Source organism: Ictalurus furcatus, chromosome 26 (assembly GCF_023375685.1).
Source record: "Ictalurus furcatus strain D&B chromosome 26, Billie_1.0, whole genome shotgun sequence".
Classification (NCBI taxonomy): Eukaryota; Metazoa; Chordata; class Actinopteri; order Siluriformes; family Ictaluridae; genus Ictalurus; species Ictalurus furcatus.
In genome coordinates, this window is record NC_071280.1 from 12,407,548 (window position 1) to 12,435,388 (window position 27,841).

The 27,841-nt window shown below is 38.1% G+C and overlaps 2 protein-coding genes across 5 annotated transcripts in view; both read right to left on the reverse strand.

Annotated features, from left to right (window-relative positions):
• On the reverse strand, positions 1-13,448 carry cab39l (calcium binding protein 39-like). Its single transcript, XM_053615415.1, has 9 exons — positions 13,138-13,448; positions 8,257-8,441; positions 6,736-6,900; positions 4,936-5,054; positions 4,524-4,692; positions 4,376-4,435; positions 3,837-3,902; positions 3,610-3,753; positions 1-2,358 (listed from the first exon to the last, which is right to left on the reverse strand). The coding sequence occupies exons 2-9, from the start codon at positions 8,356-8,358 to the stop codon at positions 2,179-2,181; spliced, it is 1,005 nt and encodes a 334-aa protein (XP_053471390.1). The 5' UTR covers positions 8,359-8,441; positions 13,138-13,448; the 3' UTR covers positions 1-2,178.
• A 5,644-nt stretch (positions 13,449-19,092) lies between these two features.
• The window catches only part of mcf2la (mcf.2 cell line derived transforming sequence-like a), an 82,303-nt gene continuing 73,554 nt past the window's right edge, over positions 19,093-27,841 (reverse strand). For 2 of the 4 annotated variants that reach the window (XM_053615048.1, XM_053615047.1), the window contains exons 25-30: positions 27,389-27,574; positions 24,646-24,714; positions 23,131-23,237; positions 22,259-22,368; positions 21,105-21,208; positions 19,093-20,311 (exon numbers count right to left, since the gene is read on the reverse strand). In XM_053615048.1, the coding sequence (XP_053471023.1) occupies positions 20,232-20,311; positions 21,105-21,208; positions 22,259-22,368; positions 23,131-23,237; positions 24,646-24,714; positions 27,389-27,574 (656 nt within the window). In that variant the 3' untranslated portion in view covers positions 19,093-20,231. Of the gene's footprint in view, positions 20,312-21,104; positions 21,209-22,258; positions 22,369-23,130; positions 23,238-24,645; positions 24,723-25,472; positions 25,546-26,947; positions 27,041-27,388; positions 27,575-27,841 lie in introns of all 4 variants that reach the window. The other 2 variants (XM_053615049.1, XM_053615046.1) reach the window with 2 other exon arrangements.

A 27,841-nucleotide genomic window follows, 5' to 3' on the forward strand; every position in this document is an offset into this window, starting at 1 on the left:
TGCTTGAATTTTGCTTTATTGGTGATATGGTACAATTAGCATTGAAGAAGGAAGGATGCGACATGGGTGGATTTGGGAAAGATTTCAGACTTGAAATCTCAAGGTTTCTTTCCATTACTTGTAACCTGTGTATGTAAGGATGTGAGGATGTTGAATAAATTTGGCGCAGGTGTATAATAGAGTTGAATGGTTCCCATGTTGAAGGGTTTAATGTTAACTTTACATTACACAATACTGAACAGCCTGCAGCCTATCTGAGCTCTGAATGCTAATTCAAACTGGGAGGCGCAGAAGCAATGCCAATAGAGTGTGATGTATTTGTTCAACATTTGGCCATTATTTACCGTCGAATTTTGATCCGGTTTTGGTTTCTTAGGGCAATTTCTTTGTTGTAATTAAAGTAAAAATATTAGTGGAAACAACTTGAAACAAACAAACAAAAAAAAAAAAGTATGAAAAATCAGTAGGTATAATCGATATATAACAAATTTCACATAATTGGCAAATGTGATAACATGGGTCAAGACCACTTCAGCATACAATTTCCACTGAATCCACATTTTCTAATGATACAATCATACATCTGAATCAATCAACCAAGTGCAGCAAACGAAAGCGAAGGATGAAAAGAACGAAGTTTCCGTCAGCGTAACTCAAATATAGCGAGTTAAGAGGTTCACTGCTTAATCGATTCAAAATATGCTCTACTAGAACATATTTATAATTAACATCAAAATTAAATTAAGCTCCCCCTAGAAAGATCTGTTTAAAAAATACAAAATAAAGCATGAGAGGAAAAAAACAAAACAGGAATACATTTAAAACACAACAAAAGGCACCTGTTTTGAACGTTCGTGTCCTCGACTGTTCTGTTTGAGCTAAATGCCAAAAATCACTATGAAGAGCTAACATACCAGCTAATGAACAGAAATACACTGAAGTACTGCAGGGATACAGCACAGAACCGCCGAACTGCAACGCAATAAACGTGTACAACAAAGAGTATTAGTGGGATTAAACTACATGACTCCTATAGTAGGTCCTATAGGAATATTTAAGAGCACTGGATACACTACAGTACTAGCACATTACTCTCTAGCTTTAGTACTATAGTACAAACCGAGAACCATTATTCTGAACTCCAGCCTCACTGCAAAACATCATCATACACTAAGTGCCAACAGATGTTTACTATATTTTATAAAAGGGCACTCACAGAGACTAAAACCAGCTTTAAACACATGATAGGTAAACATGTCGTCAAGTAGGAATCGAAAAGTTACACAGCCCTGTTCTGCAAGCATAAGTCTAATAACAAAAAAAAAAAAAAAAAAGAAAGTTTCTAAAGCATACAGGAAGATAAACTGCGCTCCTGAAACCCAACAAGTAAAATACTGAAACCCCCCCGAGCAAACAGGGATAACATGACTGATTTTGGGGGTTTTTTGGTAAATTTAAACCCATCCGGAGTCGACAGTAAGCCATACAGGTGCGTGAAAACAGAGAAATTCAGCGTATACCATCAGTGACAGGAGGCGCTAGAGTAAGAAAGAAAAGAGAAAGAAAAAAAAAACATAACGGAATGCAAGAATGAAGTTACTAACGCTTTATAAATAAGTGGGGAATGCATCCTCCCTTCCTACAACTCCACTACTACAGCTACAAACTGTACAAGAGCGAGGCCAAACTGCCGGTGTGTGAACTGCACTCGGGTCGGTGTGTGTGTGGAGAAGAAAGGAAAAAAAAAAAAAAAAGAGCTCATCAGAATGAGAGAGAGAGAAAAAAAAAGTGTCAATCGTTCTCTTAGGTCCTCGTGACTCACCCACGTCTCTCTCGAGGCTGCTACCAGCTCTGGTTCTTCCTGAAACTAAATCGGTTGCCTTTAGGTTTTATTTATTTATTTTTAAACAATCCTATTGTGGCACACACACCTCGATGATAAAACGAAACAAATGTCTTATGAAAGAAAGCAAAAAAAAAGAAGAAAAAAAAGAAAGAAAATAACTGAACATCAGTGATTGAAAACTATCACTTGTGAGCCTCATGACTAAGAAAAGACAAATGTTTAAGATCTTAAATAGAATTATTATTGTTAATAGATTTTTGTGATTTTTTTTCCTGTTTGTTTTTCCTCAGTAAAAAGATGAGGTGCTTGATAACGCGATCGCTAGCTAAGGTTTAGGAGGCGGGTTTCTTTAAGTCTCGTATCTGTTTAATGAGGTACGTCTTTTCGTCGTTAAACTGCTCGTCGTCTGTGCGGTCCTTCTGGAAGTTGCTAAGGAAGTCGATGAGCTTCGTCTGGTTCTTCAGAAGGATGTCTATGATGGGCTGCGTTTTGTTAGGGTTAGCCACAAACACCTGCGAGAAGGAAAAAAATAAATAAATGCATATACACGGATTCATGTCCAGGATAACTGCATCAAGGAACACGCCAACATTTATCAACCCACTCTCTATTCAGCACGTGTGTGAACGCCTCAGACAAGAACGAACACATTTTCCTGAACCGAGAAAAGAACAGAAATCCTGTTTACTCAAAACTCACTCACAGTGGAAGTCTATGAAGTGTTGCAGTGCTGATCCGCTGCTCAAACTTTGAACATTCCTGCTCTGACTGGTGCAGGAGACCAAACACTCCTTTTATTCACTGCCTAATTATCCTTAGGATTACTTCGAAAGTGTTCTAGTTGCAGTTTATTGTAGGACCACTTCATCTTTATTCAGTCAAATTGTTTTTCCTCTGAAAGCGCCAGTTTTATCAGTCCCCATCACTGAGTTCCCAACGAATCCACGTCCATAATGATAAGTCTTTATTGGTCACATATACACATTAGAGCACAGTGATATTCTTTTCTTCGCATACCCCAGCCTGTCAGGAAGCTGGGGTCAGATACTATGATACCATATCTGGAGCAGAGAGGGTTAAGGGCCTTGCTTAAGGGCCCAACAGTGGCAGCTCAGCAGTGCTGGGGCTTGAACCCCCGACCTTCCGATCAGTAACCCAGAGCCTTAACCGCTAAGCCACCACTGGTCCATCCATGACCTGGTGCCGAGACCAATCTTGAACAACCATGTCTTCATGGAGCTCGCTTTGTGCACAGCAGCATTGTCATGCTAGAACATGTCAGGTCCTCTTAATTCCAGGGAAGGGAAATAAAAATGTAATGCTACAGCACACAAGGACATGCTACACAACTGTGTGCTTCCAACTTGCACATTCTGAAGGTGCTCGTTACCCAAATCTTATTATTGTGGACCTTTTTTTTAAAATGAGCTCAGGTGTTTGTTTAAATCTGAATTTTTACTCTATCGCTTCAGTGTTTGGGAAAACAGCAAAAAACTCCTTAAGAACAGTTGATTGTTTCATCCGAACACCTTGTTAAAATGTAACAGTTCTATAATTGTAGAAATTAAACTACGTTCAAAAGCTGCCCTGAGACACAAACGCTCTTCTCAAGTAAATAGGTTTTGTTCTTTTCTCTGGACAGGAAGGTGTGTTGATATTATACTCCATGGTAATTACACAAACACGTTACTGTAAACAGTGATTATCCTTTTGGGATAAAAAAAAAAATACTCCCATGTTTTCCAACCTAATCATGAGGTTACCTTGAAGACGTGGAACGCCTCAAACTGGATATTGGGACTTTTGTCTCTCAACAGGTTCATCATGAGCTTGAGGTTCTCCGGCTTACTGATGTACCTCGTCATCACAGTGAAGTTGTGTCTGTCCAGCAGGAGCTCACCCAACAGCTGTCACACAGAAACACACGCATTTCTAGGACAGTCAAGAAGAAAAGGCAGTAGTTTCTTATAAGGCTCTAGACAACACACACCTTCAGTGACTGCCTCTTTGTCACATAGTTTTCAGAGTGCAGTAGCTTCTCATAGTTCTCGAAGACCTGTAAAAATAAAATAAGGAGTTCAAACACCACATCAAGGGAGAAGATTTAAATAACTAGTAAAAATAAAAAAGAAGAAGAAATGCTAAACCACTTCAGTGAGCTTTCAACCACCCTAATTATGCCTTTCTGGTTTATCAAAAAAAAAAAAAAAAAAAACAAAAAAAAAAAAGACCAAATACTTGTTTAAGACTTTTTTTTTGTTGCATTTCTAATAATTTGCTGCATGCGATGGTTTCGCAAAAATGTCATTATACAAGGGAAATCTTGTGCATTTTTTACCCTCAAGAAAACCTGCAGAAACGTGCATATTGGAGCTGGATTAGTAATAACACTAACCACATATCACTACACAGAACTACAGCAGATTTTCAACTCTATTAAAAGATCACGCTCCCTGTACAGACAACTACACAGAATACAGTTCCAGTTTTACAAACAAACACATATATACACTCGTAAATGTCACTTACCGCATCGTAGTTCTGTTCTAAAAATTCTGCCACGAGAACCTTGTGTCTTGTGAGAAGGTCCTGTAGAACAACAGCAAGAAAATCTGATTAGTTCAGGACCTCAAGCCGAGGAGAAGATTAGACGGTTGTGTCAGGACCGTGTTATTGCCTTGAAGGTGGCGAATGCATCAGAGGCGATGTCGAACGTCGACATTTCCACGTAGCTGAAGAAGTCGTTGAAATGCTCCGAGTGCAGGATGATTTTGGCGAGCGGTTCGTGCCGGATGCACTCGCGCAGCATGATGCCGCAGTTCAGCGCCACCTGAGGAGTCTCGTACCTGCAGGGGTAAATAATCGATAAAAAGAACGACAAAAACACTCATTAAATGTCAAACACATTCAGCGCGGAGTTAATACAAGTGTTTTACGCTACTCAAACGTTCAGAGTTTAATTATTGACTTAATTCATAGAACAGGTCTTGAATGTTGTGTGTTTTTTTTTTGTTTTGTTTTTTAAATTCATGTCACCATGAATAACAAAATCAAGAGGTGGCGGTGAAGTGAGCGACGTGTCGTCTCACCCTTTCAGCAGGATGAAGAGCACTTCCTGATGGGAGCAGAAATATTCCACTGTGGGGCTGCGGGTGCCAATCTGCCTGCGTAGGATGTTGTTGAAGATCTGACACACGTCCTTCTTCCCCTGCACACACACATTGTACAAGTATAAAAGATTATACTTAAAACGCACACGTCACATGAGAGTCAGATAAATGCATAACTATGTGTGTAAAAAAAAAAAAGAAAAAAGAAAAAAAGAGGGATCAAATACACATCAGGTTTTGTGTGTGTGTAACGTTTCCTTCTTCCCTCGGTCAATGGTTGCCTCAACTAACAGGCTTGTGAACAGCTAGCTATTTTCCTCTTTTTATGTAAAGTCGGGTCTCTCAGTGACAAATGTTCTCATTTTAATGACAAAAATTACTTTCTCTTACACACTCACATAAATACCTGTGGCTGTCAAGAAACCATGTGTAGAAACAGTGAGTGAATGGATGTATTGTGTGTTCAATAAATGTGAACGAGGCACATGAGAAACATTTGGCAACCATTTTGTTTAACGTATCCGTTCAGTACGTTAAAGTTTTTAGAAACATTAAAAACTCCTTTTTTAATAGCACATGTGCAACATTTTCTCAGTTAGTTTTGCTGTTGATCGGCCCCTCCCCCACCCCTCATGCCATGTTCAGATCCCTGCCAAGATGGAAATAAGGCGTGCTGTTTCCTCAGAGCGAATTCATAATTCATGTTTTATAATGATATTAATCATGAGCTGAAGCAGCATGCATAGTGTGTTTTAACAAAATGCTTAAAAATGAGTTTTACCTCTCCTGTCATTTAAATGCCTCCTATTACACTGCGACAAGCAGATTATTAACCCTTCAGGATTGTGAGTTTTGCAGATAAAGCTCAGCAAGATTAGACGAACTGCCTTGCATATTTTGGTTAATAACTTTATGAAATTTTAATATAAGATAAAATAATCCATGCGGGGTGATGCGTCACAATGCGACGTTCTCCACTTCTAAACAACACGCTGCACTTTTTAAACCGTTCACACTACCGGTCAAAAGTTTGTGGACACTCGACTGAAATGTTCCTCATGATCTTAAAAACCTTTTGATCGGAAGGTGTAGGATTAAATATTTGAAATCTGTCTTGTAGACAAAAATATAATTGTGCCAACATAGTTTTCTAATGAAAGAAATGAATAACATTTTATTTACAAAATAATATTTATTTTAAACGGATGACTCGGAGCGAAATATTCCGAAAAGTAGCTGATAAGAGTCCAGCGTACGTGTGAACTCTTAATACTGTTTAAAAAGTATCTCAGGGAAATTCCTCAAGAAATCGGTTGAGAAAAAGCCAAGAATACATTTCTGGAAATTCTAGGCAAAAAGGGGGTCTACTTTGAAGATGCTAAAATATTACATTATTTTGATTTCTTTTGGATTTTTATCACAACACATTTCCCATAGTTCCATTTGTGTTCCTCCAGAGTTTTGATGACTTTATTATTATTATAAAAATAAAAATAAAGAATGAGTGTGTCTAAACATCTGACAGGAAGTGTACATGTTAACAATTTCCCAAGAAACCAGAAAGAGTAAACTCCTCGGTCCTGAAAATTTCTGAGCAGATGGTTAATTCTGATTGGTGCATCTGTAAACCTGTCATCGGCTCTACCGGATAAAACCCCGTCCAACTCGAATTAACCAGAAGGAAAGGTTTCACAACAGAAGCTATAGTTAATAGAAATTAGCTAATTATGTAAATAAATTGATGGCTGCGTGTACGTGTCAGAACATGCGGTGACAAACCTCAAAGTCGATGACCTGCAGGTTCTCCACCAGGGAGATGAGAAGGCCGCTGTTGTACAGCTCTTGTGCCAACTGGGCCACTGTCTCCGTGTGTGGCTCCTTGTCGTTGGTGCCGTACAGGATCTCCTTCATCGCCACTAGACATTTAGACACCTCATCTGAGGCCTACACACACACACACACACACACACACACACACACACACACACACAAATACACACACAAATACACACACAAATACACACACAAATACACACACAAATACACACACAAATACACACACACACACACACACGTATAACTGACAGGTGCACTGAACAGACGCCTGACAGACGGCATTCTTCTCTCACAGGAAGAACACAGGACCAGGCAGTCATCTGTTCATCAATCATCTATTGTCAACACAAGTTTTGATGAGACAGGAGCACAGGGCACGCATGTCTACCACAGCATACCTAAGGATGACATCAGACAGCTGGCTCAGAGTTTCACAGACCTGTACTTTAGCATGGAGCTGAAGGAACCTGGCTTAGCGGGAGGCTGCGAATGAACATGAGGTAAAGCAGCACAGTGGCATCATCACATCACTGTCATCTCACCCTTCTCACCACATTCTTAACACTCGTGTGCCTGAACTGTTGCTTATTTCCTTTCACTCTCCTCCTGTTATGTTTACTTGTTTAGTCCCATCTATCTCTAGATTTTTAATCAACTCTTCTTTCTATAATTATTGTTTTGCCAAATTTTCATATTATGAGTAACTGAATCCACACACCGATGGATCTTAATTTAGATATTACTTTGTATACAAAAGGTTATATCTAGAACCAGAATGGTAAAAGCCTTTCGAGAGAGCGCTATTACATATTGAAACACGTTATTAAAGAACAAAGTGTCAGTCAACCTTAGTAAGAAGGATTCGTCGACAGAACTATTTATCCCAGGGGCTAAGGAGTGTTTTCATATTTCTACAGAGCCAACACGCCACACGTTGTGCTTTTCATAACTCGAATAGCGTTATCAGATGGAGCTGAAGTGCTGCTTCATAGCAAGATGCCAGCTTTTTCACCTAGATTGTCTAGACGACGTCAAGTCTGTTAGAAGTGCGAGCAGAAGAACTGCAGCCAAGGCAGGAGGTAGGTTCTGACGAGCGCTGGAACAAAGCCTGGCAGTGAGCATGTGGCACTCTGATGGAGTAGCTTGACCTTACAATGTTGCTTGTACAGTTACGCTCTATGATGGTGAAACAAAGTGGCTCCAGACTGGATTCAAGCTTAAATATAAACTCGATATGCAGATATTGATAGAAAGTGTGGAAGCATGTGGAATAGAACAGAAGTCAGAAAGCAGTGTACAACTATAATATTGTATTAAATTGTATATTTCATGATGTACAGAAAATAAATAAACAAATAAATAAATAAAAAAGGTGCTTTACTTCTGGCATTACTAATAATAACGGCATGCAAAAAGATATATTAGCTTCTTATGCTTTGATTTTTCCTTTAAGTATGACCTCACCTTCTCTGTCTTCTTGTCCTGCTTCACCAGGATGGACAGGTTGTCCTTCAGAGCCTTCACAATCTCCGTGGGACTCTTGTGAGATTTACCAAAGAGTGGCATGGTTGGAGCCCAGCGTCTCTCTTGCTTGGTCTTGCTCTTTTGTTCTCTCTCTCTCTCTCTCTCTCTCTCTCCTTCCTCAGAACCTGTATAGAAGAAGGAAGAAGATAAGAGAGGAAGTGTCACTATTTGCTCATACTCTTTATTTAAACTCAGAGCTCATCAGGCTATTGATCCGAGTTGTTGAGCTACGTCTCCTCAGCTAAAAACAAAAAAAACAAACAAACCAAAAAGGATCCTGTCCTCTGCCAAGATGTTAATACTTGACCGTAGCTTTCAACACGATCATGAACTCAAATCAACACAGAAATTGTTGCCAGGACACAAAATGTAGATTTCGCAATGGTTATCTTAGTAAAGGGCAGTCCATGTGCGCATGACAATATACAGGAGCGTTAAAGTCTACGATCCTCTTGACAAGTGTCCAGAACCTTGTTACACTTTACAGAAAGTGTCTCAGTGCTGTTCTCTCCAGTGTTTTGCAGGAAGAAAGAAAGAAAAAAGTTTATATTTGGACACTATAGCGCTAAAACAAATGTATATCGTATTTTTAAGCTCAAAATACATACTCATGGCAGAAAAGCGCTCGCTCTACTGTCAGGAGATCACGAGTTTGAGATACCGATGATGCCACAGCTATCCATGGCCAGGAAAAGCAAAACTGGCCATGCTTTCTTCGTAGGAGTTCTAGCATACGCTCCCTTCCCATCAATCACAGCGACACTATCCAATCATGGGCGTCTGTGAGCTCATGTATGTGGACAGCGCTTCCCTTTGTGTCGGTTATGCTGCCATGTGACGTTGCACAACAAGCAGCAGTTTCAAAAAGTGACGCAGCGTCTCATCTTCTTGTACCGGGATAACCTGGGAAAATTTGTTTAAAGCATTTGGGTATCTCACGAGCTGCTTTCACGGGTCTTGGAGGAAGCATGTGTTAGCCACTCGCATGCTCTTGTCATACGACACAAGTTTAAAAACAGCCGCACCAAATGGAACAGTCCGAGTGGAAAAACTTCAGTATGGCAGTTCCTGAAAGCGGACATGGCCTAGCTTGCGAGTAGTAATCCGGTGAGGTGAGAACCCCAGGAGAGTAAATGTGTGTGAGATCACTGCCCTGTTCAGCCATCCCTGTCTTTCTGAGATTATCCGGCGCTTGCCAAGAGCTGATCTCTTGTCACATCATGTGACCCTCTGCCGGACCAGATCATTCTCAACACCCTCTTGAGAGGAGGACATATTCACTTCCTTGCTTTGGTTATCAAAACAAAGTTCACACACTTTTCAAAAGAGGCTTGTGAACCACAACTGACTCAAATCGACTCATTAAGACAATCCCACATATTACTGGTGTTATTACAAACGATTAAGTGTGTGTGCGCGCTTTCTGACAAAATACAATCTTGATATTGTTCATCCATAACTCCATGTCAAATAAAAATGAGATTCATTTACTCAAGTGTATATTACAACAGAATGCAAAACATAACACTTGACATAAGCTATACAAATGCTTTAAACAAATGTTCCCAGGTTATCCAGGTATACGATGATGAGACAATGCATCACCTTTTTTATTGGGGTAATCAAGCGAACATGACCAGGCAGATTTACGGACCAACTAAATCAATCAAAAACCAACAACTCGCCAACCATCCACTTATGTCACATAAAGTGACATATTTTCACAAACAGGAAACACTACATACATGATCTTGGCATGCAGTCCTGTAGCAAACTTCTCAGGTATGTCTGTCAAAAGTCATGTCAACAGCAGATGAATGATCACATTCAAGAGGTCTAGATCTTTACAGAAAAGCAGTGCACTCAAAACTATTCCCCTCCTCTATTTGAACTTGATATGTGGTTGTTTTGAACATCTCCTGTTCGGTCAAATTGAAATGAATGTTAACGTTCTGCATACGTTTTTTCTATTATTAATAGCTTAACGCAAGGCTGAAATTGGCAGGTTGGTATCTTGGTTTACTCTACACTCTTGTACTTGAGAGAAATGAACCATCATGCGTGAGTCACCTGCCACAAAAACAGTAATAAATCCATAAAGACAGTAATAAATATGCAAATGCAATGCTTATATGGAGTTAAAATGATGCATGTGTTGACACTTCTTGTAGGACAGCATTCAATTGGTTTTAAAGAAACCATCCATAATATTACCAGTGCTAAAATATCTAGGCACCACTCCATGTATGCTGATTGGAGGTATAGTAATAATATTCTATCCTAGACGCTACACTGCATTGTCAAATATCAAAGATATCCCACACCTGATTATCAGCACATGTCCAGTCTGCCATGCTTTCAATTACAACGCTGGCCTAAAGGAATACTCCAAAACTTAACATAATCTCTAGAGGTCGACCGATAGTGGAATTTACCGATACGGATAACTAAGTCTAAACATAACACTCAAAGTAAAATACTGCTGAACTTTATTACAAAAATAAAGTTCAGCAACATTTTACTCTGACTGTACCATGAAAATGTACTGTACTTTTTAAACATAAATAAATAAATAAATATTAAAATATTTAAAAAATATAAAGAAAATAAAAGATATACAGGTAAACTGAGCCGAAAAGTAATACTCCAAATATAAAATAAAAATCGAGACATCCAAAATGAATGAAAAACACTTCAAATAACACAACAAAATTAGTCAGTGATAGTTTTTATTTCGCCTCTAGATGTGGATTTTTGCTGACAACCGATAGTTCCAGCAATCAGTTATCAGTGCCGATTCATCTGCAAAATCGGTCGACGTCTAATAATCTCCATCTATTGCGTTTGTACTGAGAAATTAACAGAAAACCTGCTCATTTCTTCTGTAAGTCTAAGGGCAGCTGTTAGGGATGTCATTTATAAAATATATTTTTGTAAAATGTTTTCATGAATATGGTCATCAAACTTCTTTTTTCACCTAAGTTCTTATAATGTCGGGGGCGGGACACTTCACATTCTACTGAGCGTTTGATTGGACAGAAAATCTGAAGTGCAGAATGATGTCACTAAAATTGTTGATCCGTAACGGTGGTAGAGAGAGACTGTAAATCCTGAATGCGTATATCTTTTAAATGCGACTTTTGTCATTGTTTTGGAGCGCACTAGCTTATACATAACCTTAAGGCTTACATATTCACACTAAAACCCACAAAACGTCCATTCTGATTTCACAGGCAACTGAAATCAAGAAGAAGAAGAAAAATAGTATGTAAGCAAAATGACTTTACAGTATTGCTCCAAGGTTTGAAAGTTTAAAAAGCACAGCTGTCTCTAATATCCGTCTCATCCCACGGCATTTACTGTTACAGTGCGACAGTTGTACTTGTGGGTTTGTGTAATATAGCTGCACGTCATTACTTCAGATTTACCGACTGCCCCAAAAGCTGCCCTTAGACTTCCTTTATAAATAAAAAAAAGTTTACCTAAACAGTTTTCAACTTATTTTCTCTGCACAAGCAAACAGTGGAAATTCTTCTTGCTGCAGATTCACTGATCAGAGATTCGGATAATAAAACGGACGAGTATTCCTTTAATTCCTCCACAAGTCCAATCAAAGAAGGCGGTCCGATGCTCATTACACATGGGGATCAGAGATAACAGGTTTTATCAGTGTACAAGTGAGCTCACTAGCTTATAAAAGAAAATCAGATCCTACAGTCAACACTGGATATGTCTCTCTCTCACTCACACAAGCACACACACAGGGCTCTAGCTGTTCCACCTTTGACAAACAAATGCTGTGAAAGGTTTAAAAACAACTCCAGCAAACCAAATGCAAAAAAATAAACATGTAGGTAAAAGGAGGAGATAAATGAGTAAATTACTTGTTCAGGACAACAGAGAGAGAGACAGAGAGAGATAGAGATCTGCAGGTACGTGAACCTGATCATAGGAGATTATAGTGTGACTCAAGAAAAGAGGTAAGGTTAGCTATTAGTCAGCAAACCACCTTTTCCCCGATAACCTCGTTTCCCCACATGACTAACTGCCCATCTAAGGCCTAATTCTGCCACAGTTCAGCTCGCTGACTAGCTACAGTTTCAGGTGACCAGCTAACGTAGATAAAACCTGCCAAAAAAAACCCCACGAATATCCGAAGCTAGTACCGTAGCTAGTTAGCTACAACATTAGCTAACAACACTGAGGATAAAAACATTCATATTTTTTCCGCGAACACTCCAAATGTATCATTTATTTTTTTATTATCTTCAATCTAGCTAGTTATGTTCTTCACTTAGCATCACTTAGCAAAACAAACTGGCCATTAGCGTTCAAACAGAACAAGAATGTAGCTACATCCAGGCTAGGTTCAGGCCCACATACTTGCGTACTAAGTAGTATGTTGCAACCTACGGCTGCGTACTATTTTTAGCACACTACGGAGTACGGTAGTATGCGGTTTTGGACGCAGCCATTGACGGGACAGGCACGGCACACACATTACATACACACACTCAGCGTTAAATGCAGGCTCGAAATATCTATCTATCTATCTATCTATCTATCTATCTATCTATCTATCACCTAGCCAGACACAAATAAAACTAAATAACATAACCCTGACACTGAGTTATGGTTACGAGTTTTAAATGGCAGGTAAAAACAAAACAAGGCGCTACAGCTAGCACTCACACACTCACATCCACTCGCTTTAAGTTTGTAACAATGTCAAGGGCGACGTTCATTTCAGACACCGACTCTCAGCGACGCTTCTTCCCACGTTTCGACGCCTCTAACCCGGCTAGAGAGGTGAACACTTACCGCGGCCACGGCCTTGTTTAGACTGTTTTCGGTCGGTTTTCGTCTTCCGTTGCTGTCTGTCCCTTGCTTCCCTGTTACCGAACAGCCCTTTTTCTGGTCACGCCAGCAGTGTGTGTGTGTGTGTGTGTGTTGCTGAGAGAAACGTCAGCGGAAAGTGCGTAAGAGCGAATTAAAACCGTGCGGAATTTGTTTTTTTTTAAGAAGGCAGCGCACAATTTCACTCGAAACGACTCGACTTGATATCATACGCGATTCACACTGGTTTACATCACAAGCTCTAGATGAGTCGACTCCCAATATAAAACTCTGCTGATCTGGAGTCGGTTCTCACAAATTATTCGGCGTTATGTTCACTATTATACGCGTTAAACACTGATCTCAGATCAGCTCGGCTCTCGGTCAGGTGTTAGGAGTAGAGAGATGGGCGGGTCGATACTTTTGATACTGAGGTACCGATACTTTTGATATGTTTCTTTCTTTCTTTTTTTCCTTTTCTTCTTCTTCTTCTTCTTCTTCTTCTTCTTATAATTATTATTAATAATAATTTAATTTGTTTGTTTGTTTATTTATTTATTTATTCATTTATTTACAAATAAAAGAATATCGATATTGTGTGTTAATTTTATGTGAAACTGATATAAAAATGCCATTGGACCTCATATTGATGTGCTGTATATGAACTACTGCTTCTTCTGCACACACACACACACACACACACACACACACACTGACAGACAGACAGAGACAGACAGTGTGGTGATTAAAAAAAATATCAGGTTAAAATGATAAAAGTTTTAACACCTGGGATTATTTAAGTGACATGAGACGTGACTTCCAACACTGATGGAAAAAACAAACAAACAATTGAAACCATCACAGAACTTCAAATGGTTTCCACTACAAATACCATTACAGACCATCAGCTGTTAACCATTAAGATCATTACCAAATGGTTTCCATTACGTAGTAGGAGGTGTTAAGGACGTAAGTTCTTAATGGTATCTGCTAGACATAACATGTCACCAACAGAAGGTAACAAATTACCAGTAGAGACCCACAGGGACCATTACAGCTTCCATTAAAACCAATACAACTCCCATTATAACCATTAAAGCTGTTACAATATTTATGAGGGTTTGAAAAAATGGAAAATGGTGTCCTACAATTAAATATGCGAACAGATTACATGATAGGACAGTAGTGTTAAATCTAATTTTCTGTATTAAATACACAGCAGTCATTAAAATCTTTTCACTTGCATTTGTATATGAGGTTGGCCGCACCAGTGTACAGGGTTTCTGGGTCTTTGCAACAACAACAACAGCTTGTGTCAATAAAAGTATCCCCCAGCCCAAACCATCCAAAAACCAAAACTTTAACTTTATCATTAAAAATGCATTTGATTTAAAGTAATTAATGCATTTTAACAAAAAGTAATATTATACATTTTAACAAAGCAGTTATGAATCTGTTCACTGAATTGCCAACTCTATCTATCTTATTTCTGTAACCAAATTCAAATAGTCTCAAATTATTTAATTTTATTTTACATATAAAATTCTTTCATATCCACGTTTGCAAATTCTCCTCATTTTTAATACACAAGACTTTTTAAAGTATCAGTATTGGGATACTAGTCTCAGTAATACTCAGTAATTGAAAAGAAAATCAGTGGTATCGTCCATCCCTAGTGAAAAGTGATACCACTTCCTGTAGATGTGGTCTGCACAGTACCCGGATGTAGATGTGTTCAGACTTGTTAATAGCGTTTATAGTGCAAGAGCGTCTATAGCGCAAAACTGGCATAACCCAGGGTTGCCAATTATGCGTAAAAATATCCCCAAAATCAAGCCAAAACTGAAACATTTAAAACATCTTTATATATATATATATATATATATATATATATATAAGTATATAAGTGCAGCATCATGACTATGTTTGCAAAATTCTGTATTTTTATTTGAAGTAACAATGTATATTTTAACAAAGCATAAAAATAAACAGTGTGATATTGTGACGCAGTGAGTAGTGTTCTCACCTCGGGTCTCCAGTTCGAGCCTGACCATCTGTGCAGAGCTCTGGTGCTAGTTCTCTCTTTGTTTGTTTTGGTTTCCTCTGGGTTCTCTGGTTTCCTCCCACAAACATAAAAATAGATGAAATGGCTAAACTACATTGCCCCTAGGTGTGAACGTGTGTGTGTGCATGGGGTCCAGTGATGGACTGGCATCCCATTCACAGTGTATTCCTTCTGTGCATCCTGTGTTCTTTGGATAGGCTCCACATCCACTACAACCCTGACCAGGATAAGGCGCTTACTGAAGACAAATGATAAAAAAATAAATATTATCTCCCCTGAGGTATATAGGCAATTGGGTTACCCCCAACTGTTGGGATTAAAACAGATTTTTTTTGTTTACATTTTTGTGTCTCCCATCATTTGACATTGCACTGTACGCAAAAATTCATTTAAAAAAAAAACAGCTGATTGAAAAAAAGTTTATTTCTCAGTGTCAAAGCTTAAATATATAAAGATTAAAGAAGTATGTGTATCATTTGAAAGACAGACATCTTCCAAAATGTTAAAAAAATTATTTTTTCTTTAAATTCCAAATTATTTAATCTAACTAGCTATCACAGCACTTCTTATACACAGTTAAATGGCTTAAATAACCTGATTTTTTGCATGTTGTTCCTGTAGTTCCACTTGTTTAAAAAAAGACAACAATTTTGCAGAATTCTCAAAAAGTTTTGGTAAAACATAAAATACAAGCTAATTGTTTCTCAGTTAATCTCAGTTTCCAAGCACAGAGTGTCCCAAACATCTACATACATAGGGGACTATATTTTCCAGCACCACATCGTTTGTGCCTCCGTCAGTGGACGTTCGTGGACATCCACTTCTCGGTCGGTCTTCAACACTTCCAGTCTTTTTGAATTCATGAATAAGTTTGACAGCAGTGTCGTGTGTGATGTGCTTTCCACGTTTCCTGTTAAAGTCCATCGCAACCTTGCAACAGCTTCCCGATCCAGCTGTGAGAATCATTTCAATATGATTATAACTAAGTAAGACATTTTGCTAAAAAAAAAAAAAAAAGTGTTAATTTCCCCTATGTATGGAGACTTTTCGGACACTGTATATTAAGTATAAGATTATTTTAAATGTACTGTAAAATATAGTGTACTGTAAAATCGTGGATCTGGCAACACTGCTACTACAGTACAGTATAATGAGCATAAGTTGGCACTAGATGGCGTAGCATGGTGGCAGTGTACTTCAGTGCAGCAGTAGTATGCAGTCTGGGACGTCGCCAATGAGTCATCAGTGTGACTCAAGATCCTTGAAATATCTAGTCAGATGATGTTCCTCATCATGGCGGACAGCTGAGTGTGACATTTATATCCACTGTTTGTGCGCATGAATGAATGTAGAAGTCAGTATTCAGGCTGGATGACTCACCTGATCATATACAGGCTTGCAGCTCTATTGTTGTCTATGTACTGCAGTGACAAAAGGAAGACGGAGTTAACCCTTTGAGCTCCACCCTCTTATTGTTTTGTCCCTTTTTACTTTCATAGTGTTCATTCCAATAGATCCAGGATTCTCAAAATAGCCAGAGGATCTGCAACATGGTCTATATGATGTTATGAAGATGATCATGATCAGCTATTATAAAAGTTGTTATATCATTGTTATAATATTTCTATTCTTATCAGAATGATTGTTTGTTTTTACATAGAGTGAATGTTCTATTCTTCTGCTGTGTCTCAATTCACCTACTTATACAATGCACTCTTTTTTGTGAAGAAAAAGTACATACTTGTGCGTGTGTAGCAAAAGAGAACACAAGTACTGGGACATACTAACATGTCATGTGAAGGAAGAGAACCTTGTTGCCTAGTTACACACACTGTCCACGTAAACAAACATCTCATTGCGTTTCAGCTTTTCTTCATTTCAGCTTCCACATTTCATTTACACCTCTCTGAATGTGTTACGCTCGTCCGCCATGTTTGCAGGTTGAATTCGGCAAGGCACAATCACGAAAACTTCTCCTCTCTCATGCAAGGAGTTGTTGTTCGCAGATCCACACTGAGAAAATCTACCGGATATTGTAGACCATCCAGGTACCTTTGGGATACTCATTTCAACACACTACGGTTTGGGAGACACTCATTCTAATCTCAGATACTATTTAGAATATATATACATCTTATTCTGTGTACAGCATGTTGGTCAACTTCTGTTATTGTAATTGTGCTTTATTAATAAAATTGTCTTCATTCATTGATTGGCACATTAATTAAATCGGTTAAACTGAAAACTCATTAACTCATAAAAGCAAATATAAATCACACAATTGTTATAACACAATAAGTAAGGAATAAAACATTTCAGGACATGCTGTTATAGGATGATGGTCAGTAATGGGGTAGTGTGAGCCAGATGAGCTGCCACCACCCTGAGATTGATTATTTTCCAAGAACAGCACCATCCCAAAGTGTTTTATAACTCTTATATTCTTATCTCTTCCATACCGCTTATCCTACACATATCCTGGGGGACACCCTGGATGAAATGCCAGTGAGCCTTTGAAGGCAACCCCCCAAAGCACGGAGCAAGTTCTGCAAGCTCCGCACACTATGAGGAGGCAGGATTCGTACCCCCAACCATGGAGGTGCGAGGCAAATCTGCTAACCACTAAGCCAGGGGTTCCCAAAACTTTTCCAGGGCAAGGCCCCCCAAATGGCATTAACATTTGACAGAGGCCCCCCTTTTGCAAGATGTCTTTAAAACACATTAAAAATACAGACTTCTGAATATATCCCCGTTTTTTATAATTAATTACATCTTGCATCTTTACATTACATTAGGAATTATATATATATATATATATATATATATATATATATATATATATATATATATATATATATATATATATATATAGATAGATAGATAGATAGATAGATAGATAGATAGATAGATAGATATAGATATATATATATATATAAAAAAAAAATCATGTATTTATTTATTTTTCACACCAAATTGTTGAGGCCCCCCGGGCGCCCCCTGGCAGCCCCCACTTTGAAAACCACTGCACTAAGCCACCGTGCCTCCCCTTGCCAATGATTACATTACCTATGATATGTCATTCATTATGTAACTTATTTATAGTTACGTTTAGTGTTGTGGAACGTCCAAGATAGTTCCCTTATCCTTTACATTCTAGCAGCTAGAAACAGCTGTTTCTTCAACAGCCTCTATTTTTTTTTGTATCACTTGAAATTCATAAGACAAACAAACAAACAAAACAAAACAAAGCAATCCCCAGCAGAGCACAGGTTGTCATGTTAACGAGAAATCACGAAGCGCAAAAACTTCTGAACACTGGAGACTCCTTCCATCATTTTGAAATGAACTTCTCCTTACAGAACAATTCACCGCATCAACGATTAGACATTTTTCTTTGTCTAAAAAAAACAAACTGCCATACCCGTCCCTGTGAGTTGTTACTGTAGATATATGCACGAGTGGTTTAATATAAACCTGTGATTTGCCTTGTAGCTGGCACTACTGTCAGAGCTGCTGTTATAGATTAATCAACACCTTCTGACCAATCAGAATGGAGAATTCAGCAGCGCTGTGGTAGAAAATATTTTAGAGATTGGTGAGTGGAAGGGGTCGCTGAAGAAAACCATTTAACCCAAACTCACGTATATGGGAGTCTAAGGGCAGTTGTTGGATTTTCTCAGTATAGGAAAACATGCTGAATTTCTTATCTGTGGTACTCTCTCTCTCTCTCTCTCTCACACACACACACACACACACTACAGATGTAGTACATAGAGATTAAAGTAAGGTCTACACTCGGATGAGTTTTCCTTTAATATTTCTCTTAAAAATACTGTCATGCTGCTTCTTCAGAACAGACCGGAATCAAGCCAAAATGTAATCGGTGAACTTTATTCAAGCTTTAATCTCTTAATTCATACATACTCTTAAATACATATTTACACTTTACACATATACATACATAGAGGACACAAACCTTTATTACAAATATGAAAATAGAGAAATACAAGGGCAATGTGCCACATGAGACTGAAATACAGCAGATTTTATTCATTTAAGGTGTAAAACAAGATATGTGCAGTGTTTACATACAGACATATGGGAGTAAGAAGATAAAAAACAAAAAATATATATTCGGAGCACAATGATAAATTTATGGGAAATGCTGTATTGTTTATCAGCCCATCGTTTACTTCTTGCTTACAACCTGTATAATAGATTTGTGATAAAATAATGTGAGGAAAAGTTTCAGATACTGGTTTTTGAAAAGGCGTTATTACTAGAATATAAAATTTGTTTGGGGGAAAGTTTGTTAAAAAATAAATAATAAAGTAATGTAATGCCTGTAAAATAGTGCATACGTCAAGCTTCAGATACGACGACACCATACATGAACATTTATATACAATATATACTGCCATTTTATGGAAGAAAAAAAACCCCCGAAGGTCAAGTTATAATACATGTACAAATATTATACAGAAAATAATCGAAAATATACAGCTGTTTCTGATTAATACATACAGTAAATAAGACAGGACATTTCACAGTTAGGAAACTGGACACGACTCCAATCTGTATCCATGTCATGTGATGCTCCGTTCAAGTGTCCTATGATGTTGGCAAAGTAGAAAATATTATATACATATATGTTCCTGAAAATATTCCGAACCGGTTTCGACACTCTCAGTACAAGACTAAAGGTCACAGCGCTTTAGTTTAGTGGATCAAGTGTGTTGCTTTTGTAATCGAAGGCTATTGCACTCGTAGATATACAAATAGCTTATTTTTGGGAAGGAGTGCAGCTTCTTAGGTCTCTCCTTGCTGCAAACAACAACAACAACAAGCAGGAAACAAACAAGTCAGTCCAGCTGTGCGCTCAAGTCACTATGACTGGTGATGAATACAGTGCATGGTGGAGGAAAAAGAGGTGGTGGAGGTGTCTCAGCAGAAAGTGCAGTGTGTAGGAGCTGCCATGAGGCGGTGCTATAGAGGCAGGATGGAGACACAGGCCTCAGGGTTTGATGTCAGAGAAGCTGGTGTAGGTCTCACTGCAGCTGGATGATGTGCTCAGATTGCCCGAGCCACTGCCCTCTATTTAAACAAAAATACACAAATATTCAGTCAAACTGACTTTCAACACATCACTGTTTAATACAACAACAATAAATAAATACGCTTTATAAATAACTCGATTTTTTAGATGCAGTCTCTCTGGCTGTGTTCAAAATGACACTTTTCCTAAACTGATATTATTTAATGTGTTAGTTATGTACAAACAATAAATTTCAGAATCGATACGCAATTACACACACTAACAAAGCAATTAAAAAAGTAACACTGCGCTGTTGAATTCTGAAATCTGATTGGTCAGAAGGTGTTGATTAACTTTCTATAACGGCAGCTCTGATTGAAATCGCAGGTTTATATCAATAACAAGGAAATGGTTTGTTCTAAAAACCAAGTCATCTTTTCTAACTAAAAAGTCGCTCCTACTGATAATGCCCTTGAAATGAAATACATTTCTTTTGGTAGAAAGTCACACTGTTGGTATAATACATAGTATTATTATAGACGTTTATCCCATATTTATAAATATTTCTTAAATATGATCGCTTTTTCACTGCAACTACCTCAGCTCCATGTTGTACAGCATTGTAGTGCACATATCTGCACTTTATTCCACATATAGTCCGTACATTCTCTGCCATCTTTTAGATCCTTTATATGATATTTTTCTTTTTCTACTTTGATGCAAGTAAATTCTGTTTTAATGTCAGACAGTCGTAAAAAGAACATCTTTTTCACTGCACATCGTACTGTGTACGGCTGTATGTGCGACCAGTAAAATACGAACTTGAACTGGAAATGGACGCTGTTTTTTCACCTGAGCTGGTAAGAGACTGTGAGGACTTCGACTCCCCGATCAGAGTGAGCAGGTTAGCAGCAGGCAGCCAGCCCTCTTTACTGTTATTCAGGTTACGCACAAACCTTTAACACACACACACACAAAATATTAGATCCTTTACCAGTCAATATAACGCTCATATTCTGATCCATACAGATATATTCATTTTGTTCTCATCAATTCTAATCATTCAAGTTGTTATTAATGACCAAATGCATATTTTGTTAAATTAAATGCTAAGCAATTCATGTTAGCGCTATAAATACAGAATGAAAGCCAGCAGCAATGGATCAGTTCAGTGCAAAATTGTGTACAACTACAGGACAAAAATAAACATGACAAATGCATTTCATTTATAGTAACAATGTTTCACAGATGTTGCTTTGTGTTCTGAAGTAAGACAAATGGCCAAATAGTGTATGTTAAGATAACAGTGAAAAAAAGTTTAAGTAGTTAAGAGTACACAAATATAAGTCTGAATACAAAACTGAATGCTGTCATTTTCACTTTGTATCAGACGTTTCGAGGCTTATGAAAAGAGCGAAAATGATTTCACACTTTGATTAAAATGTATGCAATGAGGCATGTGTATAATCGATATCTGAAAAAGCTTTAGTCCCTCTATTAATTTCACATTTTTAGATTCGCTTTCAAAATAACATCATTCAACATCGCAGATAAAGTGTACGTGCTAACATTTTGAAATAAGATTCATCTGGACAGCATTTTGCTATTTCTGAAAGTGATGCAAATATTCTCAAATCCTTGCAAGCCCACGCCTTCGGCTTTGTAACATACATTTACATTTACATTTATTCACTTAGCAGACGCTTTTATCCAAAGCGACTTACAAATGAGAAAGATACAAGCAAGACAACCTCCGGTTGCAAAACAACCAACCTGTAACAACCTCCGGTGTCTTTCATACGCTCTGAGCAGCTTTTGGATTCTCTCAGTTGTAATGTTCAGCCCTCTCTTGATTTAGGACACACCCACATTTCCTATTTAACATTTTGGAATTCTGTTCTTATTTTAGTTTTTTTCCCTCCATTCAGAAAACCGGCTCTCAGCTGGATCTTGCAAGCTTTTTTTAAAACCCACATTCAGACAATAATAAGCGTTAACCAGCTTACCACTGGCCGTCAGGACCCTCTCGAACCAGCTGCACTGTCTCTCCACTCTTTACTGTGAGGTCCTGAGTTCCTTTATCATAGTCTGCTACCACAATGTACTTGCCTGGAGACTAAACACACACACACACACACACACACACAATGATTGTGTGTTTTATATGCATTAGGGCTGAGCAATATGACAAAAAAATCCAATCGCGATACTTGAAAACATTTTTAAGGTACATGATTTGCATTAAGATATATAATTTACAGTGGCGCTTGAAAGTTTATGAACCCTTGAAAATTGACTATATATCTGCATAAATATGACTTAAAGCAGCATCAGATTTTCACACAAGTCCTAAAAGTAGATGCAGAGAACCCCATTAAACAAAAGAGACAAAAATATTATACTTGGTCATTTATTTTTTGAGGAACGAGAATTAGAAGGAGAATTGCAGTTGTAGTGACCACCGGTAGATGAAAGGCTTTGAGTTGAATTTAAGAAAAAGGGTCAAAGCTGCAGAGCTTCTGGCTAATTTGTGGGCCAGAAAAATGTAAAGAAAAGGCTGAAATGAAGAAAGTAAAAAAAAACTCTACTTCACAACAATATTTTGAATCACGTTTAAAAAAAACTAAGGTTTCTTTCAAATTATGAGATTATCACAGGCCGAGAAACATTTAGGAAAAAAATACAGACTGCACCGTTAAAGTCAATTAAGTCCTTTATGTGAAATATGATTTCAAAGGCAAATTGGTGAATCACTTAGGAGCTAAATTTGAACTCAAATTTCAGTTGAGTGGCACTGAAACACACAATGCTCCTTCCATATTATTACACTATTCAATGACCCAAGTGTGAGATTGCCACAACTTGCCACTCGACCTACCAGTTTCTTCCCCTCATCCTCAGGGTCAGAATTTAAGGGGTCCTCTGCGCTGGAGTACCCGTCGTTCTCCTCCGAGGCATCCATGGAGAGAGAGGCCTTACTGAACCCTGTATGAAGAGGAGTGAGGCAGAATAAATGAATATCAGATGATTGAACTGGCATTTCAGTTACTCTGAACTAACTATGTAACGAGATGGAAAGATGATGGTGAAGGAAACGAAAGGGGGGGGGGGGGGGATCAACAAGATTTCTCTTCCCATCATTAGAAATCATCCGCCGAGAGGGACAGGAACCAACTAAACACACTCAGTGATTCTTTATGGTCCTGTATGAATATCAGCAAAGTGGTATTAACAACATGAGAGCAGTCCATTAAAACTACACATCATACAAAGACTGTATGTGATGAAACAAGTAATATTTCACTGAAAGAGGTCTGGATTACACAAAAACAGAACCAAAATCTTCCGGTTATTAAAATGTTTCAGGAAAGCAGCTCCAGATTCCATACACAATAAGCCTCTCTTATAATATGCTGGGTATAATTCACTCTTAGTCCATTTGAACGCCCTCCAAGACTGAACCTTGACCAATAAACAATCGCCCCTTTGGTTATTGGTTTTAAACAACCACTCAAAGTAAATATGCAGGGGTACAAAATAATCTGATGACTGTAAAAAAGTCAAGCCTTTGGAAAACAATTTAACGTGTTTACGCACACGCACTTAAGTAATCTGATAATGGAGAAAACTCAGGGTTCACACGTCAGCCAGTAATCAGATTTCTCTACGTGTGTGGATTTACACTCCTGTAAATCCACACACGTAGAAGGACATGGCCTACTGTAAAGCACCATGGAGCCTCTTTTTTGGTTTACACTACAAATATTTGGAAATTTTAAATGACGTACTACATTTTGATACAAAGCTGGGGACGAGCTTGTTTTGAGATCAGATTTACAGAATACATGCACTGGATAGTCTGATTATTGGGCTGAAAGCTAGGTGTTCATTTAAAAGAAAGAGTCTTCGGTTTACATGAGGATTTGGATAAAGTGCTGAAATCAGATCATGATCACAGTCAGATATTAATGTGCATGTAAACACACTCGGTGTTTCGCTCCTCAAACTGTGTCACAGATTCCTAACACCTGGGAGTAAGGTCTCATATTTGGTGGTGCGAATTCTTTCCTCAAATCAAAATCAGGCATGCATGATTTCAGAATGGTATTTGCACAGTAAAGACACAACTGGGACGATTTTCCAGACCTGAATCATAAATAATATATGGATTAACCACAGATCGTAACATTTAGTGCATTTAGTCATTTAAAGGAATATTTCATGCAAAATCATAACTATGCTAACAATGTACAAGTGTGAAGTGGTGAAATATGCCCATAACCTAGTAAACCACACCTTTGTGTCTTAGTGATTGTGATTTTGGTCAGGATTAAAGGAAGTAAGGCAGTAGGGAAAGGTCAAAGTTCACCCCACACCAGGCAGCTAGCTTTACCTCTGCGCTTAGCCTGTACGAGGCTAGAAGTGCTCAGCCATCTGGCCCGGCTGAGGGAGACTGGAGGACCTGCGTCCGAGGGAGAGGCAACCAATCAGAGCCTTCTTGTTTAAAGCCAAATCTGACCGATAGCAACCAAAGTGTTGGGTAAATGTACTGACTTACTATGAAATTATTTTATTTCCTGAACAGAGTAAAAATGTGGAGAAGTCTTGGTGAAATTTTACTGATTTTTTTACCTTCAAATTCATAAAGACTAGTACTCAAACAGTCAAATGTAGCTGCCTTAAGTGAGTTTACAGAAAAAGGTTTCATGAACAGAGCGGGTCCTAAAAGTGATATGTAACTTTTACCAAAAAAAGAAAAGTTTTTGTTTGACTGAATGTTAAATGGAGTAGGACATACAGGGCACTATAACGTTTTAAACTTTACTAAGTCATTATATTATGTCCTATGTAGTGAGCACATGTAGTGAACAGGAAACCATTTGAAATTCAGTGTGAATGCAGGTAAAGGAAACAAATATATTAGCAAATATATTAGATATAACGAGAAAATATTTTCACCTTCTAAACATATAGTGTAGCGCTACTGCTAATGCTCGTTCTGTATGCGGTTATATTAATTACAGTTCAAAGGGAATATTTCTTAGAAGGATCAACTAAGAGGAAAATGCACAAATTACACCATGTTGGAATGATGGAAGTAAAACAATAAAAAAAAAAAAAGGGACTGTGGAAAATATGGAAATAACTTTTTGATGAAGGTGAGTGACCAATGGGTGGACTTTGAGGGACGTAATGGACTAGTGAAGTCCCAGTGTACCTTTGAAGCCAAATGGCGTGGGATCACTCTTAATCTCATGCCGCTTAGTTTTGTGGTCAGGACTAGGGGGATATCCTGACAGCCAGGCAGTGAAAGAGTAAGAGAGCAAAAGAAAAAGAGACAAAAGAGAAAACAGTCCAGGGAGGACAGGAAAAAAGCAGAAGAGAGTCATAAATGAGAACTAAAAAGCAACGCAGGTTACGCTTTAAATTATTAAGAACTTGGCACTAGTAAGTAGGAAGCTTGTACAAATCATACGTACGTAATAAGAGAGACTACGAGCATTCTACAGGAGCAGTTCTAGGCCTGTATTCATCAAGTAGGAAATGACTGCTAGATTTAGATCCTACAGTGCTCATAACACCGCAAAAACATTCAGGAGAGCTCAGTAGGTTTGATGAATACGGACCCTAATCTATATTACAGAATAATAAGTATTATACAGGGAAATAAGTATTCTTACAGTTTTTTTTTGTTACTGGATATACTTTCAGTGCATACATCAACTTCAACATCAAATTGATGCACATAATGTCTTTTGAATATTTGTACTAATAAATCTGACCAAAAAAACCCCAAAAAACCCCCAAAACCCTGTGTATTTACAAGATTAAATGCATTAACCAAATAATGTTTATCTAAAAACGAAATTGATGAGGAAAAATTAGTGATCAATATTAGTATTTTGCTGCAAAGCTACTGTTGGCTTCAAGACATCTGCGGTAAGAAGTAATTACAACGCAGTTCATTGCTTACTGTTCTTTATGCCGCTGTTGTTCCTAGTGCTTTCAGGTCGTCCTGCAGCTCTTTTTATATTGCAGTGGTAAATATATAGTCATAATATCTTTTTATACATTTATGACTGCTGGTTCGTTGCGGTTCCATGAATTTTCCACCTGCATATTATATTATCAGACCAACGGTCCTGAAAGGCATGTTCAAGGTCTTTGCTATGGCTTCATAGTTTGTTTATTTTTGAGAACTTCAATATGATTTTAAAAAAAAACCCCCAAAAACCCATTAATGTAGGGTATGAATAATTTTCCCTGTGAATTTCTTTCTTTTTTTTTTTTTTTTTTAAACATGATCTTGAACAGATACATTCTTGTTTATAAGTACAAAGTCAAAAGACATTATGCATGTAAATTCAAAGTGGCTATATGCACTGGAAATACATCATATTACATAACAATAACAAAATACTTATTTCCCGTCACTGTATATGGATTAATCCATAGTGACAAACGTCTCGTGTTCATAACCTTGTTGTACCTGGTGGGCAGAGTGTAACCATGGGTAATGTAAGACTTTTAGCACCAGCTGTTAGCAACTCTGCACCGAGAATCAAAAAATATCATTACAGCTATCAGTTACTCTGCATTACGCTAATCAGTACATAATGAAGAGAGTCAATGCAAATCCATGGCCAAGACTTCGCTTTGTTGATCATCAGGAAGAACTGGGAATCCTGTTATACCTTTCTGACTCTTCAGGTTGCTGAAGCCCTGCAGTGTAAAACGCTTTTTAGCCACCGCGGCCCTGTCAGTGGTGGGACTGGTTACCGTGTCATCTACCGAGCATGAAGAGACGCAGCAAAGAAGAACGAAGGGCATCAGGTAAATGCAATAAGAAGATAGAAAGGATAGAGACAAGAGAAGACCAGAGTAGAAATAAAGGATTAATAAATCAAGAAAATTCAGGGGAAAATAGGAAAGAAGGACTCAAGGTTTTAGATGATCACCCCAATCCTGCAAAGCATGGATTTTTAAAATGATATTCCAATGCATCTCATCTTCTACTACCATTCTGTCTTATGATGGATCAGTAGCTTCGTCAACGATTAAAGGAAAAGACTAGGATTAAGACTGTTCGAGTTAAAGCTGCTCCTGGATTGAAGAAAATGCCTCGACTAGCTCACCTTTGACCTTGTCAGAGTTTCTCATTGCAGGCACTAAGTTGAGCTCAGCGAGCGTAGGCTCGGTTTTCTTCTCCTCTCCTTTCTTCTGACCCTTCTGACTGGTTTTAAAGGGGCTCAGGCTGATCACTGCGCTGTTGGAAGTGGGAAGTGGAGAAAGCTGCTCCGACGTCTTCTGCTGAATCGCCTCTGCGGTTCGGAACAGCACAGTAACGGGGTTCGTTAATACACTTACTACTATACATTTACATTATAAACCAGTCAAATTTGTACTCTTTTCCGAAAAGGTGCCGTCATTTTGCAGTTTGATAAACGGTGTTCATTCTGACATCTAATTTGTGTGCAGTTTTAGTCGAATTTCAGTAACAAAGCGGATGAAACACTTTTCCAGTTTGTTACCAAGCAAGATAGGAGCATGACAACATGATGGTGCAACTACAAAGCTTTCACGTTAGC